General features: G+C 42.2%; 1 protein-coding gene across 5 annotated transcripts in view; it reads left to right on the top strand.

Moving 5' to 3' along the window:
* The window catches only part of LOC106572712 (neural cell adhesion molecule L1), a 122,375-nt gene extending 106,289 nt beyond the window's left edge, over positions 1 to 16,086 (top strand). For 2 of the 5 annotated variants that reach the window (XM_045696340.1, XM_014147137.2), the window contains 11 exons: positions 334 to 449; positions 822 to 1,038; positions 1,134 to 1,253; positions 3,003 to 3,179; positions 7,612 to 7,725; positions 12,782 to 12,931; positions 13,533 to 13,664; positions 14,366 to 14,438; positions 14,597 to 14,608; positions 14,846 to 14,857; positions 15,339 to 16,086. In XM_045696340.1, coding sequence (XP_045552296.1) covers positions 334 to 449; positions 822 to 1,038; positions 1,134 to 1,253; positions 3,003 to 3,179; positions 7,612 to 7,725; positions 12,782 to 12,931; positions 13,533 to 13,664; positions 14,366 to 14,438; positions 14,597 to 14,608; positions 14,846 to 14,857; positions 15,339 to 15,612 — 1,397 coding nt within the window. In that variant the 3' untranslated portion in view covers positions 15,613 to 16,086. The remainder of the gene's footprint in view (positions 1 to 333; positions 450 to 821; positions 1,039 to 1,133; positions 1,254 to 3,002; positions 3,180 to 7,611; positions 7,726 to 12,781; positions 12,932 to 13,532; positions 13,665 to 14,365; positions 14,439 to 14,596; positions 14,609 to 14,845; positions 14,858 to 15,338) is intronic. The other 3 variants (XM_014147141.2, XM_014147140.2, XM_014147142.2) reach the window with 3 other exon arrangements.
* Positions 16,087 to 19,153: the final 3,067 nt, after the last annotated feature.

Genomic DNA, 19,153 nt, shown 5'->3' with positions numbered 1-19,153 from the left:
TAAACATTACACTCACAGAACTTCCAAAAGAATAAAGACATTTCAAATGTCATATTATGTATATATACACAGAGGTATCTAACTCTCTCCCCTGAACTCTCTCTCTGTTTCTGTCTCTCTTTCTCTCCCTCACTCTGATTCCTGCTGTTCTCATTCTCTCCTCTTTATCTCCCTCTAATGATGACCAATTAGTCTATTGTGTTCACCGGTAAACAATACAATAATAAACACTCAAGTGATTATGATGCTGAGCAAGATAATGATTGTATCTTTCTCTCCCCTCTCTGCATCTCTCTTTCTCCCTGCATCTCTCTTTCTCCCCCCTTCCTACAGTCCCCCTGGAGGCTCCTAAGAATGTGGGTATAGTGCTGCTCAACAGTTCAGCCATCAGGGTAACATGGGAACCAGTGAACGAAAAGACTGTCAGAGGACACCTGCTGGGATATAAGGTGACTTGCACCTTCTCCATGTTTGGCTCCAGCTCAGGCACTGAAATAGCTTATACTACAAGAGAGATACAATGACTTGTCAAGATCTATGCAATGTCAATAACTCATGACCTCATGAATAGTCTAATTTCCTGTGTCCCCTTTACTCCTTCCCCCCTGTGTGTCATATCAACATTATAACCATGACATTATGGCCACATAGAGCTTTATAACTTCTTCCCTCCCAGATCCACCTGCTGAGGTTTGGCTCCAGGGGCCACCACCGGGGATGCATACATTACACATCATAAACATGACCTTACAGCTACACAGAGCTACATAGAGCATTATTACAGCTTATAACCCTCCTCCTCTGCCCTCTCTCCTCACCAGATCCATCTGACGAGGTTTGGCTCCAGGGGCCACCACCAAGGCCGTAGGGCTAGAGAGCCAGAGACCAGTGTTGAGGTGGAGACAGGGCCCAAAGAGGAGAAGAGGGTCCTGGGGGGTCTCAGACCCTACTCTCACTACGCCCTCAACGTCACTGTGTTCAACAGCAAGGGAGAGGGGCCCCCCTCCAAGACCCTGTCCTTCGAAACTGACGAGGGAGGTGAGAGAAAGAGATAAGTGTGTGTGTGTGGGGGGGGGGGGGTGTACACTGCAGTTGAAGGATACTCTAATCAAGCGTGTCTGTGTCCCTGTCAGCTCCTGGCCCCCCCATGTCCTTACTCCTGGACAGCCATGCAGGCACAGAGATGACCCTACACTGGACACCTCCTGCCCAACCCAACGGGGTTCTCAAAGGATACCTGCTGCAGTACCAGAGTGGTTACCTTACTACACCTCTCCCCCTTAGCTGGCTATCTTTAATTAGACGAGGGTAGTCTAGTAATCTAGTGATGTGCCCTTAATCCTAATTACTCCTTTAAATGACTAAAATGCAAATATGTGTGTTCAACTGACTGTCAAAGCAAGTCTAAACGTCTTGTATCTGTTTCTCTGTCTTGTAAAAGACAACAGTGCTATTTATTATCATATGGTATCACTGATCTATCTCTGTTGTTTCTCAGTGACATATTGTTGATGTATTACCTGTCACTTCTAGAGATGGCTAGTGAATAATATATCAATCATATTCCATCAATCCATCAAGACAAACCTACATAACGTTATAGACCATTCCTCAAATTCTGTCAGAGACAAACCTACATAACATTATAGACCATTCCTCAAATTCTGTCAGAGACAAACCTACATAACATAGACCATTCCTCAAGTTCTGTCAGAGACAAACCTACATAACATTATAGACCATTCCTCACATTCTGTCAGAGACAAACCTACATAACGTTATAGACCATTCCTCAAATTCTGTCAGAGACAAACCTACATAACATTATAGACCATTCCTCACATTCTGTCAGAGACAAACCTACATAACATTATAGACCATTCCTCAAATTCTGTCAGAGACAAACCTACATAACGTTATAGACCATTCCTCAAATTCTGTCAGAGACAAACTTACATAACATTATAGACCATTCCTAAAATTCTGTCAGAGACAAACCTACATAACATTATAGACCATTCCTCAAGTTCTGTTAGAGACAAACCTACATAACGTTATAGACCATTCCTCACATTCTGTCAGAGACAAACCTACATAACAATATAGACCATTCCTCACATTCTGTCAGAGACAAACCTACATAACATTATAGACCATTCCTCACATTCTGTCAGAGACAAACCTACATAACGTAGACCATTCATCAAATTCTGTCAGAGACAAACCTACATAACATTATAGACCATTCCTCACATTCTGTCAGAGACAAACCTACATAACGTTATAGACCATTCCTCACATTCTGTCAGAGACAAACCTACATAACGTTATAGACCATTCCTCACATTCTGTCAGAGACAAACCTACATAACGTAGACCATTCCTCACATTCTGTCAGAGACAAACCTACATAACGTAGACCATTCCTCAAATTCTGTCAGAGACAAACCTACATAACGTTATAGACCATTCCTCACATTCTGTCAGAGACAAACCTACATAACGTTATAGACCATTCCTCAAATTCTGTCAGAGACAAACCTACATAACATTATAGACCATTCCTCACATTCTGTCAGAGACAAACCTACATAACGTTGTAGAGCATTCCCTCAAATTCTGTCAGAGACAAACCTACATAACATAGACCATTCCTCAAGTTCTGTCAGAGACAAACCTACATAACATAGACCATTCCTCACATTCTGTCAGAGACAAACCTACATAACGTTATAGACCATTCCTCACATTCTGTCAGAGACAAACCTACATAACATAGACCATTCCTCAAATTCTGTCAGAGAAAAACGTTATTGACTGTTCTAGTCGACCTTTCCTCTCTATTCCCCTATAGTCGTGAAGAGTGACGACAGCCCGATACACACACACACACACACACACACACACACACACACACACACACACACACACACACACACACACACACACACACACACACACACACACACCCTAACATAACCATTCCTGTCTGTCCTCTGTAGTCGTAAAGAGTGACGACAGCCCGATGCAGGTGGAGACCATAGACGATCACAAGGTCACTCACCTGACCCTGAAGCAGCTGGACCCTCACAGCCGCTACCGCTTCTACCTGAGGGGGCGCACCTTGGCCGGGGATGGAGAGCCTATCACCAGGGAGGGCGCCACCACACTGGACGGAGGTAGTACTGCAGGACGATTATTTATATTAACACCCCGAGAGGGTTAACACTAACAGGCTGATTGATTGATTCATTGATTGGTCAATAGATTGATTAATTGATCGGTTGATTGATTGAGAGCCCATCACCAGGCAGGGCGCCACCACACTGGACGGAGGCAGTACTGCAGGAGGATTAGAATTGGAAAAACGTTTTTGTCCACACAATGTGGAAATTTGTCTCCCGGTTTCATACACATAAAAACAGACATTAAAACATACTGTTTACTGGTGGATTTATCATGCTGTGGTTACATTGTGGAGTATTAGTGCATAAGTAATATTACTGAGAGGGTTAACACTAACAGGATACGAAGGGTGAAAGACATTCTAACTCAGTGATTCTTACGAAACTGGCACAAAATTGAAATAAACATTTTCCACCATAATTCCTCTTGGATCACTGAGATTAGGATCTGTATTGATCTATTTCATAATTATTGTTATGTTTATTGATGAAATATTATGCATTCTACTACAATTTCCACAACTAGCAATGTCAAATTCTCATTACCCGAAACAGTTTTTGAAGTCCAGAAAAGTTAAACAAATCTAAGATTTTTTTAACATTGCTTACATAATGAAAAGGCCTGAGGTAAACATACAATGAAAACAAATATATTTCTTATTTAACTATAAACTTTTATTTTGTCATTTATCTCATTAATGCAACACAACCTTTTCTGAATCTTGTTTTTTGTCAAAATGACTTGTGTTATTTTTATGTACACATATTTGGATAAAGAACAAAAGGCACACCATCTGATTCAGCCAAAATGACTAAATTAATTTTCCTAATTATTTCCTAAATATTGGTGCTTATGGCAATAATAAACAGGTTTTGGAGATGAGAATGTATGTTTTGGTAATGAGTGTTGCAAAGTTTGCCATTGAAAACTGTACTGAGCTCTATTAGAGATTCATTAACCCAATACATTTGTTAATCCCAAAATTTGACATGCATAATACTGAAATCACTGATCTTAATTAAATTGACTAAAATACCCCTCATTTTAGTATAATTATAAGTACTGTAATCAGGGGTGAAAGTGGAATTTAAAAAAATATATACTACAAGAATGACAGGGTAGCCTACTCTGCTGACACTGACAAACAGATGTTGTCTGATCCATATAATCGGCCTACGAAAAGGGGAGACACATAGAATATGACGTCCATCTAACCAAACAAAAGTGGCATATATCAGGCGGTGTCAGAGGAAGGCCCCAAAAATTGTCAAAGACTCCAGTCACCAGTCATAGACTGTTCTCTCTGCTACCACATGGCAAGTGGTACCAGAGTGCCAAGTCTAGGTCCAAGAGGCTTCTTAACAGCTTCTACCCCCAAGCCATAAGACTGCTGAACAATTAATCAAATGGCCACCCGGACTATTTGCATTGGCCACTCCTTTGTTTTTACACTGCTGCCACTCGCTGTTTATTATCTACAGTATGCATAGTCACTTTATCCCTACCTACATGTACAAATGACCTCGACTAACCTGTACCCCCGCACATTGACTCAGTACCAGTGTCCCCTGTATAGTGCCTCGTTATGGTCATTTTGCTGTGTTACTTTTCTTTTTTTTAACATTTACTTTATTTAGTAAATATTTTCTTAACTCTATTTTCTTAACTGCATTGTTGGTTAAGGGCTTGTATGTAAGCATTTCACGGTAAGGTTATATTTGTTATATTCGGTGCATGTGACGACTTCAGTTTTATTTGAAGACAGTTAATATGCACACTCACAGGGGATATGTCCGATGTAAGATAGGCTATTGTTCGCTCATTAAAATTAAGAATTTTGATAACTAAAAGACAGATTGGAGCTATTACAGCAATAGCCATTTGCTTTCCAAACAGTTTTTCCGCAATTGTATTTTTAAATGTTGAGATATGCCTGGCTGGGTCTTTCTGCTTTTCACTGACAGTAGCAACTTAACAATCATCTACAGTGTACAAAAATACAAACACAACATGTGTGTTGGTCCAATGTTCCATGAGCTGAAAGAAACAAATCCCAGAAAATGTTCCATCCTCACAAAAAGTTTATTTCTCTAAGATTTTGTTCACATCCCTGTTAGTGAGAAATGTCTCCATGGCCAAGCTAATCCATCCACCTGACAGGTGTGGCATATCAAGAAGCTGATTGAACAGCATGATCATTACACAGGTACACCTTGTGCTGGGGACAATAAAAGGCCATTTTAAAATGTGCAGTTTTGTCACACAACACAATGCGGGGGTGAGGAGTATTTATGTCTGTAATAAAGCCCTTTTGTGGGGAAAACCTCATTCTGATTGGCTGGGCCTGGCTGCCAAGTGGGTGAGCCTATGCCCTCCAAAGCCCCCCCATGGCTGCACCCCTGCCCAGTCATGTGAAATCCATAGATTAGGGCCTAATTTATTAATTGATTTGAATTGACTGATTCCCTTATATGAACTGTAACCCAGTAAAATCTTTTAAATTGTTGAATGTTGCGTTTATATTTTAGTTCAGTATATTTGGTATTTGCTGCGCACGCTGCCCTTCCAACTGTAGGCAACGCGATTTAAAACAATCTAAGAAGTTAATGTTCCTCTGTGGCCAAATCATGCTTTCTGGTGTAGTAGCCTATTTTGAAATGTTTTTTATTTATTTCTGTATAGACAGGAATAAGCTAATTAAGCTATATAATTTTGGCTATTTAATTACATTTACTTTAGGGAAAGCTTAGCAGACATCACCTCGCCTACCTGTAGTGTAATGAAATGATGTGATTGTCATTAGACCTACACTTGTGGCCTGAATTGATGGAGCCACTGTTGTCCACGAGCACCTTGGTCTCCGCCACACCGCGAGCGTCTCTACGGAAGGCCAAGAGTTTCAATCTATAAATCTCGGCCATTCATCCCCGCCTTGACAAAGTGTAGGGTTCTTCTCAAACCACAACGCAATTTGAAGCGTATACCACCCGGTTTCCAGTCAATTCGCAAATTGTTCGTGTTAATTAAATAATGGTGTATTAGCCTATATTTTTTGCTGCATGTTTTATTAATTGTGATAGGCTCACGTTTTACCGGTATGGCGTACCCCCACTATTTATTTTAACCTGACTAATTACGCGCAAGTATTTTCAAAAGTGTATTTAAGTATAAATAAGTGGCTATAAAAAAAACGAATTTCTCCAAGGCCTTTACAGGCAATGTTGGTGTAATAATGACATGGATATGTGTGGTTCCAAGGTATTTTAGGTGCATTTCAAAATTTTATGGGATCCTAAGGATAAATTACATAACATGATATGCCTATAAAGTATTTCAATATGTGGGATATGGACCAAAAACTGTCTTGGGATATCAGACGACAGTATAGGTAAGCGCTAAAAATGGGTTATATCCTCCTTTAAGTGGCAGGGTTGCTCTTTGCTGAAACAAAAACTCCGTATTGTGGCTTCAAGTAAATTAAATGTGTATTTCTTGACAACCCCTACCTAATCAAATAACTGATGTTTTACAAAAAAGCCATACAATAGGTGTAAGCAGTGGGGCTTGTGAATAATTAAAGTTACCAGCACAGCACATCCATTGACTTTACATTATAATGAGCTTATTATCATTACCTAAATTAAGGTTCTCATGACTAAAACAGACTGAAAAATGATGCGGAAATTAGAAATGTGTGTTTTGGTAATGAGAGGCCCTTCGCTCTATCTGCAAGTAATAGGAGACAGCCATTATGAGTCAGCAAACAATTGACCACATCACTAAAGCCCATTCATGCCTCCATGTTGGTAAGGTAATAATTCTCTAAGTTTTTCTCAATTTGAACTTTTTAGTAATTTTGGAAATGAGAAGGTCAAGTGTCGTAAAGGGGTTGTTTGAGAATAAGATCCTCATTCTGAAGGCATATAGGTGAATAAATTAAATTAACTTGTGCTCATCTAAGGACTACTCCTCTAGATGATGTATCATGGGTGAATAAAACTTTGATTGGAATTTCTACAGAAACTTGAAAAAGTGTTATGTAATGAGAAACACACAGACAGTGTGTTTTTATGTAATAAATATTATAGTTTAATGTAAACTTCTAGTATACCATTTGTATGGACAAACAACAGCAACATATTTTGTGTTTTATTCAGTTAAGTTTGGTTTTTCTAAAGTAAAATTGTATAGAATGATCCGAGAATTTAATCTGGACGCATTTTGGTAATGAGAATTTGGACAAAGTTCTGGCAAAAATGTAAAATGTATTTCAAATAAAACACTGCTCCATAAACTAGGCATCTTAGTCTTTAGAATGATAGTTGATTGTTGCAGATGCATCATGGTTTTCTAACTCAATTTGCTACTGCCATGGTTACAACTGGTTCCATGAGAAAAACCCTAACCCTTCTCAACCCATTCCAGCTCCTCCGTCCAACATCAGCTTGTCTGTAGGAGAGAAGTCTGTTAACATGAGCTGGGTGCCAGGACAGAGACAGAGGAGTGTGGGCTTCCAGGTCCAGTACCTCAACAAGCAATGTACGTATGAGCTTTGTGTGTGCATGTGGCCGTGCGTGTGTCACTGCAGAGACACAGGAGTGTTGGCTTCCAGGTCCAGTACCTCAACAAGAACATACACTACCAGCTGACCAACAGTATGCCAGTGGAAACACCAAAAACATTTGTAACTGACTGTAAACGTGAAATTTAAACATAGTCACTCTGGAGTAGAGGTCGACCGATTATGATTTTTAAACACCAATACCGATTATTGGAGGACCAAAGAAAGCCGATACCGATTAATCGGCCAATTTTTTTGGTCTTACATTTTTGGGGTAATAATGACAATTACAACAATACTGAATTAACACTCATTTTAACACATCAATAAAATCAATTTAGCCTCAAATAAATAATGAAACTGTAACAGGGGTCGTCTAAAGGAGACCAAGGTGCAGCGTGTATAGTGCTCATTCTTTTCTTTAATGAGAAACACTTCAACAAAACAACAAATGACCGACAACAGTTCCGTAAGGTACACTTAGACAAAACGGAAAACAACCACCCACACCCACACATGAAAAACAGGCTGCCTAAGTATGGCTTCCAATCAGAGACAATGATAGACAGCTGCCTCTGATTGGAAACCATACCTGGCCAAAACATAGAAAACAAAAACATAGAAATAGAAATCTAGAAAACCCCACAATGAAACGGAAAACCAAAACCACCCAAAACACCCACCTGTCACGCCCTGACCACTCTACTATGGAAAATGACCTCTTACAAGGGTCAGGACGTGACAGTACCCCCCCAAAGGTGCAGACTCCGACTGCACCCAAACAAAACCCAACAAAACAACCCCAAACACAAAGGGAGGGCAGGGAGGGTGACAAAAGTCTATGGCGGCTCATGTGCTACACCCAGAACCTTCCTCTCCCTCCAATCCTCCAGCAACGGAGGTGGCTCCGGCTCAGGCAGATCCCTCCGCTTCTGTAACACTGGCCTGTGGATCATTATCGGAGGAATCGGACTGTAGATCATTACCGGAAGCTCTGTGCTGTAGACCACCGCAGGAGGTTCTGACCTACAGGCCGCCGCTGGAGGTTCTGACCTACAGGCCACCGCTGAAGGCTCCGGGCTGCAGGCCGCCGCTGAAGGCTCCGGGCTGCAGGCCGCCGCTGGAGGCTCCGGGCTGCAGGCCGCCGTTGGAGGCTCCGGACTGAAGAGCGTCGCTGGAGGCTCCGGACTGAAGAGCGTCGCTGGAGGCTCCAGACTGAAGAGCGTCGCTGGAGGCTCCGGACTGAAGAGCGTCGCTGGAGGCTCCGGACGGAAAAGCGTCGCTGGAGGCTCCGGACTGGGAGGCGTCATAATAGGTTCCGGACTAATGACCGTTGCTGCTGGCTCCATGCCATGGATCATCTCTACAGGTTCCGCGCCAAGGATCATCACTGGAGGCTTCTTACTATGGATTATCTTTACAGGTGCCGGGCCATGGATTATTCCTACAGGCTTCGTGCCATTTATAATCCCTCCAGGCTTATTGCCAAGGATTATTTCTTCAGGTTCCGGGCCATGGATTACCTCTTCAGGCTTCGTGCCATGGAATATCCCTACAGGCTCTGGGCCATGGATCATCACTAGAGGCTTAGTGCTATGGATCATCTCTACAGGCGTCGGACCATCGATTATCACTGGAGGCTTTGTACGTGGAGCAGGAACCGGTCTCACCGGACTGGGGAGACGCACTGAGGACCGAGTGCTCAAAGCAGGCACCGGCCGTACTGGGTTATGGATGCGCACTGGAGGGAGAGTGCGAAGAACAGGCACAGGACGTACTGGATTCTGGAGGCACGCTGGAGGGAGAGCTCGAGGAGCAGGCACAGGACGTACTGGATTCTGGAGGCGCACTGGAGGGAGAGCGCGAGGAGCAGGCACAAGACGTACTGGATTATGGAGGTGCACTGGAGGGAGAGCGCGAGGAGCAGGCACAAGACGTACTGGATTCTGGAGGCGCGAGGAGCAGGCACAGGACGTACTGTGCTATGGAGGCTCACTGGAGAGAGAGTGCAAGAGGCAGGCACATGCTTACCACAAAAAGCATGGGTAGTTGACTCAGGCCTCACCCCTGGCCCAGCCAAACTACCCGTGGGGGCTGCCTCTCGTTTTTCCCAGGTAGGCTCCGATATCTATCGATTACCTGGCCCCAAGTCCAGTTACTCCTCTCCATCCACTCCGTATGTGACCAGGTGTCCATTTCTGCCCGGGCACGTTGCTTGATCCAGTCATGGTGGGTAGTCTGTAACAAGGGTCGTATTGAGGAGACCAAGGCGCAGCGTGTATAGTGCTCATTCTTTTCTTTAATGAGAAACACTTCAACAAAACAACAAACGACTGACAACAGTTCCGTTAGGTACACTTAGACAAAATGGAAAACAACTACCCACACCCACACATGGCTTCCAATCAGAGACAACGATAGACAGCTGCCTCTGATTGGAAACCATACCTGGCCAAAACATAGAAAACAAAAACATAGAAATAGAAATCTAGAAAACCACACAATGAAACGGAAAACCAAAACCACCAAAAACACCCACCTGTCACGCCCTGACCACTCTACTATGGAAAATGACCTCTTACAAGGGTCAGGACGTGACAGAAACATGTTAAATTTGGTTTAAATAATGCAAAAACAAAGTGTTGGAGAAGAAAGTAAAAGTGCAATATGTGCCATGTAAGAAAGCTAACGTTTAAGTTCCTTGCTCAGAACATGAGAACATATGAAAGCTGGTGGTTCCTTTTAACATGAGTCTTCAATATTCCCAGGTAAGAAGTTTTAGGTTGTAGTTATTATAGGAATTATAGGACTATTTCTCTCTATACGATTTGTATTTCATATACCTTTGACTATTGGATGTTCTTATAGGCACTTTAGTATTGCCAGTGTAACAGTATAGCTTCCGTCCCTCTCCTCACTCCTACCTGGGCTCAAACCAGGAACACATCGACAACAGCCACCCTCGAAGCAGCGTTACCCATGCAGAGCAAGGGGAACAACTACTCCAAGTCTCAGAGCGAGTGACGTTTGAAACGCTATTAGCGCGCACCCCGCTAACTAGCTAGCCATTTCACATCGGTTACACCAGCCTAATCTTGGGAGTTGATAGGCTTGAAGTCATAAACAGCGCAATGCTTGAAGCACAGCGAAGAGCTGCTGGCAAAACGCACGAAAGTGCTGTTTGAATGAATGCTTACGAGCCTGCTGCTGCCTACCACCACTCAGTCAGACTGCTCTATCAAATCATAGACTTAATTATAATATAATAAACACACAGAAATACGAGCCTTAGGTCATTAATATGGTCGAATCTGGAAACTATCAACTCGAAAACAAAACGTTTTTCCTTTCAGTGAAATACGGAACCGTCCGTATTTTATCTAACGGATGGCATCCCTAAGTCTAAATATTCCTGTTACATTGCACAACCTTCAATGTTATGTCATAATTACGTAAAATTCTGGCAAATTAGTTTGCAACTAGCCAGGCGGCCCAAACTGTTGCATATACCCTGACTCTGCGTGCAGTGAACGCAAGAGAAGTGACACAATTTCACTTGGTTAATATTGCCTGCTAACCTGGATTTCTTTTAGCTAAATATGCAGGTTAAAAAATGTATACTTCTGTGTATTGATTTTAAGAAAGGCATCGATGTTTATGGTTAGGTACAGTCGTGCAACGATTGTGCTTTTTTCGCAAATGCGCTTCTGTTAAATCATCCCCGTTTGGCAAAGTCGGCTGTCTTTGTTCGGAAGAAATAGTCTTCACAGTTCGCAACGAGCCAGGCGGCCCAAACTGCTGCATATACCCTGACTCTGTTGCAAGAGAAGTGACACATTTTCCCTATTTAAAAGAAATTCATGTTAGCAGGCAATATTAACTAAATATGCAGGTTTAAAAATATATATATTGTGTATTGATTTTAAGAAAGGCATTGATGTTTATGGTTAGGTGTCACGTCCTGACCAGCAGAGGGAGTAATTGTATTATAATTTGGTCAGGACGTGGCAGAAGGGTATTTGTTTTGTATGGTTGGGGTTGTGTGTGTTATTAAAGGGGTGTTTGGTTTATGTAGTCTGGGGTTTGAGTATATGTTCTAGTGTTGGTTTTCTATGGTTTTCTAGTCTGTCTATTTCTGTGTGGTTTGTGTGGCTCCCGATCAGGAACAGCTGTACGTCGTTGTTCCTGATTGGGAGTCATATATTAGATGCTTGTTTTCACCTGGGGATTTTGTGGGTAGTTATCTTTAGCACTGCTGTTGTTATTATAGCCTGTTAAACAGTCTTCTGTCGTTCTTCGTTTTTGTTTTTCACTTTATTTAATAAATAATCAAGATGAGCATCCACATTCCTGCTGCATTTTGGTCGTCTCTACCCAACGACACCCGTGACATTAGGTACACGTTGGAGCAACGTGTACCTAAGCGATTTTATATGCAACGCAGGACAGGCTAGAAACTACACGTGGTTGACGATATTACTAGTTTAACTAGTGATTATGATTGATTGATTGTTTTTTATAAGATAAGTTTAATGCTAGTTAGCAACTTACCTTGGCTTCTTACTGCATTCGCGTAACAGGCAGGCTCCTCGTGGAGTACAATGTTAAGCAGGTGGTTAGAGCGCTGGACTAGTTAACTGTAAGGTTGCAAGATTGAATCCCCGAGCTGACAAGGTAAAAATCTGTCGTTCTGCCCCTGAACAAGGCAGTTAACCCACCGTTCCTAGGCCGTCATTGAAAATAAGAATGTGTTCTTAACTGACTTGCCTAGTTAAATAAAGGTGTTAAAAAATATAAAAAAATCGGCGTCCAAAAATACCGATTTCTGATTGTTATGAAAACTTGAAATCGGCCCGAATTAATCGGCCATTCCGATTAATCGGTTGACCTCGACTCTGGAGTAGACTGACCTATTTTTTAAAATAAAAATCTGTAAATATAACTTCATTCCCCTGCCTGTAAGAACAAGAAGGAAAAATATATATTTTGTCTATTTCTATGTCTAAACTAATAAAGTGGTTATTTTGTCTTCAGACGGTGGGAAGTGGAAGCAGTCTGAGAAGCTGAACTCGTCTGCATCATTCTACCAGCTGAAAGGTCTGACCCCGGGGTCACAGTACCGCCTCAGATTCACCTTCAGCAACAACACCTTCTGGGAGACTGAGATCACCACAAAGGGAGCAGGTACCAGAGACTGTATGTATGTATGTGTGTGTGTGTGTGTGTGTGTGTGTGTGTGTGTGTGTGTGTGTGTGTATATATACACACACACACACACCTTCAGCACCAACGCCTTCTGGGAGACTGAAAACCAAGGGATTGGTAGGAATCACACACACACACACACACACACACACACACACACACACACACACATCAAAACAGCTTCTCCTCTGGGCCTCTCCTGCCTACATCTGACAGTGTGCAGCAGCACTCTGCTATTGTTGGAAGTGCTTTGCTTTGAAATGTCCTACATGAAAGAGACTTGATGGCAAGACGTTCAGAGGCCAAATGAAATGCTCCAATAGTAGTATTTGTTAGGGGAATTGGACTGTATTTCCTACATCCCTAGTGTAATGTATGTTAGGTTATGTCTGTGTGAGTGTGTATCGACTGAGCCCCAGTGCGTGTGTGCTCCATATCCACCTTCTCTTCTTAATCTCTTCTCTTCCTTTCATCCTTCCTTTCATCCCCCTACGTCTCTCTCCGATCCCTTGCATGACCCTCTCTCCCTTTCACTCGACCTCTGTCCATTCCCATCTATCTTCCCTCCCTCCCTCTGTAGGGGTGATGGATGTGCAGACAGGCTTTGCTACTCAGGGCTGGTTTATTGGGCTCGTGAGCGCCATCGTGCTGTTGCTGCTGGTACTGCTTATCCTCTGCTTTATCAAGAGGGGCAAAGGGGGAAAGTATTCAGGTAGGTGTAAATATAACACCACCAGATATCAGACAAACCATGTCAGGTCTAACAAACCACATATACTGTAGAATATAGTTTCTAACAAACCACATATACTGTAGAATATAGTTTCTAACAAACCACATATACTGTAGAATATAGTTTCTAACAAATTGCATATATTCCAGTAGGTAGTTCTAACAAACCACATATAAAATATGGTAAGTAAGTAGCCTTGCAGAAGCCTTGGCTCTTTCTATAGTTTGAGGCAGCTTGATCTACAAGTACACAGGATGCTAGTCTATCACAGGGCCTTACCCCCAATCTATCTCCTTAATGCTGAGTGCCAAGCAAAGACACATCGGATCCAATTTTTACAGTCTTTCGTATGACTCGGCCGGGAATAAAACGTCCAATATCAGGGCGGACACTCCAACCACAAGTCCACTGAGTTGGGCCATACCAGATTGTTTCTGAGAAACCCTATATGTCAGGGAGTTTCTGACAAATCACATGATATGTAGCAGACCAGGCAGCTCTAAAAAAGCACAACACATTATCTATATTGCTGTGCTGCTAGTTCACTAGCTGGCCAGCGTCTATGTCATTACCAAACCCTCAGCCAGCCACTAGCTTAGAAAGGACCTTCTACTGATTAATGAACAGATACTGAAATTCAATCATCTCTTTCTCTCTCCCTGTCGCTCTCTCTCTCTCAGTCAAAGATAAGGAGGAGGGTCAGGTAGACTCTGAGGCGCGCCCTATGAAGGATGAAGCATTCGGAGAGTACAGGTTGGCCTGTCTAATCAGACGATATACTGATTATTAGGCATTGATCATGTATTAATATTCCTTCAAACCTGTAGATTATATAATCGTTGAATTTTAGTTAAAAGGATAGTTTACCCAAGTTACAAAATGACATATTGGTTTCCTTACCTTGTAAGCAGTCTTTGGACAAGGTAAGACAGCGATCCATGGTTTGGCTTTGTTTACCTGGCTGCTGTCATGAAAATGCAAAAAAACCCATCTAAATAAAAACAAACAATGCAAGTCAATACCCCGCAAATTAGCATGTTTTAAATGTCAACATGATCGCTTTGATTCCCTGTTTGAAAAGATATAAGTATGTTTTTATCCCAGCCTCCTGTGTTCATTACTGTTCCTCTCTCCCATAATGCTTTCCCCTGCTTTGCCAGATCTCTTGAGAGGTATGCTGTAAGGTGCTCTACTCTGCATGCATTCCCTGCAACTGAGTCCAAATAGTGAATGTTTTTTCAAGAGGTTCTCTCATTTATCCTCTCCTTTTCCCAGTATACCTAGCCAATACCCTTCCTATGGATATGTGATACAATACAATGACTGACATTGGTATGTGAACTGCACAGGAGGTTGGTGGCACCTTAATTGGGGAGGATGGGCTTGTGGTAATGGCTGGAGTGGAATCAGTGGAATGGTATCAAATACATCAAACACATGGTTCGATGCCATTCCATTTTCTCAGTTCCAGCCATTATTATGAGCCGTCCTCCCCTCAGCAGCCTCCACTGGTGAACCACCCACACATAGTAACAATCTCTCCCACCTACCAACCTCCTTTCATCTCCCTCTTTCTTTCTATACCTCTATCTGTCTTTCTCTACCCCCTCCCTCTCTCCCCCCAATTTCTCCCTCCATCCCTCCATCCTGTAGTGACAACGAGGAGAAGCGGACAGCCAGCCAGCCGTCTCTGTGTGATGAGAGCAAGCTGTGTACCAGTGACGACAACCTGGATGGCTATAACAACGGTAGCATTGCTGTCACCGAAGTGACCATGGAAGACTCCCTGGTCAGCCAGTACAGCCGGCCCAGCGAAGCCACCCCGGACCTGGGCACACTGCAGGACAGCTCCCCCCTCAATCCCAACACCATCACCCCAACACCCACCACCAACAACCTGCCCAACTCGGCTGCCATTTTAGATTAGGCTAGTTAGTTAGAGGTGGCCGTTTTAGATAAACGGTTCCTAAGGCAACAGGACTGTCTGTCAGACCAAAACATCTCTGTCAACTACAGTACAACATGTCAACAATATAAACATGCCCACTGCCCACACACTCCTAGCTATCTCTAACACATCTGTCTAGCTATCTACTTGACTGACTTTTCCATTGATAAGCTCACTGACTATATGATCAATATACTACTGACCATTCAGAAGCATCTGTTATTCTACAATGTTATCTATCTAGCCATATACAGTATTATAGATATGTACAACATGTTCACTATGAGTTCCAGTGCCTACTGGCCCTCAACACAGAGCACCAGATTACATCCTTACTCTCTCCTCCTCTACTCTGCTCCTCTCTATTCTACTCCTCTCCTCTCTATTCTACTCTACTCATCTCTACTCTCCTCTCTACTCCACTCCTCCTCTCTTCTCTGCTCCTCTCGAATCTACTCTACTCCACTCTCGTCTCTACTCCTCTTCTCTGCTCCTCTCTACTCCTCTCTACTCTACTCCACTCTCCTCTACTCCACTCTCATATCTACTCCACTCCTCTACTCTACTCTACTCTACTCTTATCTACTCTACTCCTCTCTACTCTACTCCACTCTAATCTACTCCACTCTAATCTACTCCACTCTAATCTACTCCTATATACTCTACTTCTCTACTCCTATCTACTCTACTTCTCTCTACTCCCTTGTACTCTACTCCCCTTCTCTACTCTACTCTTATCTGCTCTACTCTACACCTCTACTCCTCTCTTCTCTGCTCTACTCTTCTCAAATCTACTCTACTCTCTACTCCTCTTCTCTGCTCCTCTCTACTCCACTCTCCTCTACTCCACTCTCGTCTCTACTCCTCTCTACTCTACTTCTCTCTACTCCTCTCTACTCTACTCTTCTCAACTCTACTCCTCTTCTCTACTCTACACCTCTACTCCTCTCTACTCTACTCTACACCTCTACTCCTCTCTACTCTACTCTACACCTCTACTCCTCTCTACTCTACTCCTCTCTAATCTACTCTACTTCTCTACTCCTATCTACTCTACTTCTCTCTACTCCTTTGTAATCTACTCCTCTTCTCTACTCTTATCTAGTCTACTCCTCTTCTCTACTCCTCTTCTCCACTCCTATCTACTCTACTCCTATCTACTCCTATCTACTCTACTTCTCTCTACTCTACTCCTCTTCTCTTATCTACTTTACGCTTATCTACTCTACTCCTCTTCACTCTACTCCTCTCTACTCTTCTTCTCCTCTCTACTCCTCTCTACTCGTATCTACTCTACTCTACTCCTCTTCTCCACTCTAATCTACTCTACTCCTCTCTACTCCTATTTACTCTACTCCTCTCTTCTCTTCTCTACTCTACTGTACTCTACTCTCGCCTTTTCACCACAAGTGTGACTTCATTATTGGTATGATGTAATTTATATGTAGACCTCTAGCTTGCTGTATCTATTCTGTCTGTGTCTCTTTCTACAGTGTATTAAACTATGTAAGCTGATAAATGTCATCTTTCCCATACCTCTTCATGTCATAGTATAGCATAACATAACAGTACTACACGCTATAATGTGTGGTAGGGAGCAGCAGTTCTATATATTTACAGTTAGCTGGTAGTAAAATACACAGATACACACATGCTCAGACACACACACTATATATATTCCTTTCAAGCCCTGAACAATGCACGCTGGCAATCCAAAACAGGCTTACCTGATCAGCAGATTGGGCTGAAAGGCAAACGCGTAGATTGGTTGCTTTTTGCATCTAATGTGTAGAATGTATTCTTTGTAGGGCTGGGTAGAAATAATATTTACATGCCAAAAACTCTTTGTTTTGAATTAGACAATGGTAGAATGATGACAAGAAGCAGACAGAAACAAGCATTTAGAGGAAAGGAGAACGGAGGTATCTCTATAGAGAAGAACGAGACCTAGAAAGATCATACTTTTTTAAATGTCACTCTGAATGTAAATTCAACCCAAAATATTATTTATCAATGTGTTTTAAGTTTACTTTAAAGTTTGCTTAAAAATACATTTAATTTTTGTTTTGTAACAACGAACCTATGAATGAATACTTTCCTGTTTTGACAGGTGATGACGGGGATTTGGCTGTTAAAACAAAGTCAATAGTAAAGAAAAAAACTAAAAGGCAAAAAATGTATCTTCACACCATTCCTTGAATAGTCATGTTACAAATGCACTAAAAATATACATTTTACATCACTAGTAGTAGAAGTGTGCATGTGAGATTTGGTTCTGGGTGTCGAGATTAATTAGTAGCTAATGTCATTTTAAAATATACAGTAGAATCAAAACCAACCTATTGAAAGCAGAGGTTAAAAGTAGGTTAATATTCCTCATGTACATCAATGTTTTGTTTCCTGACTTTAAAGTGTCCCTTTAAGCATTGCAGTCCAGTGAGTATCTGTTGATTAGCTATGTACTGTGTCTGAAAAGGCTATTTATTCCCTATGTAGTGCACTAATTTTGGGAATAGATTGCCATTTCATACACTTTTTGTGCTGAGGCTGTGTGATGATGAGGCAAGGAGGGATGCAGTGAGCTAGCTTGTGATGAAGCACCACAGGGAGCATATGCAATGTGCTGGCTCTGCTCTCACTGCTCGTCCAGTCAATCTAGCCTACAGTCTATTCTGAGACAGACCCAGGTTAAAATAAGATTATTTTTATTTCAAAGAAGAGTTCGATTGGGCCTGCCTGGATCGCCAGAGACCAAGGGTTGCACTTTTGGGACTACTCTATTGGTTCCATTGTGCCAGCCAATCTCAATCAAGCACAGCTTGAAGTATTTGAGAAAGGGTGAATAGTATTTGAACCCAGGTCTGACTGCAAGCCAAATGGTTACTGTTCAGTGCATCCCCAGGGAGATGGGACAGAGAAATTGGGATTGTCTCTGGCTTGGCAGAAAGACAGTGGGTCTGAACGAGAGGTTTGAGTGAGCCCAGCTCCCTGTAGTTTGCTGTTACAGACACACTCAGGACAAAAACATTTCTTTTTAGAAATCTATTTTCATATGGGAATGAGAAAATGAAGTAATATGCCAGTTATTCTATCACAACTATGGTTTGCGTCACAAATGGCTCCCTATATAGTGTACTACTTATGACCAGAGCCCTATGTGTTCAGAGAAATAACCATATGCCCTGGTCAAAAGTGCACTATATGAGGAATAGGGAGCCAATAGAGCTGCTAACCATCTGTGTTTATCATGGTGTGATTTCAGGACAAATGTTTGCTTTGAATGAGTGAACTACTGAACACACAGATACTCACTCTACTGCCTGCCAGCCTGCCTGCCTTTCTTATATATATATATTATCTATCTATCTGGCTCTGCTTTGCTTCCTACGTGGTCAGTGAGGAGATCGTCTAAGCCAGGCTTAGCGCTAGCGTTTGTTTTTTCCCCCTCTGTTACTTTCCTTTCCTGTTTTTTATACTTACAACATAAAATCAAATAAAAAAAGTTAATAAGAATTGCATA

This window comes from Salmo salar, chromosome ssa15 (assembly GCF_905237065.1).
Source record: "Salmo salar chromosome ssa15, Ssal_v3.1, whole genome shotgun sequence".
NCBI lineage: Eukaryota > Metazoa > Chordata > Actinopteri > Salmoniformes > Salmonidae > Salmo > Salmo salar.
This window is presented reverse-complemented; position numbering and strand designations above follow the sequence as displayed.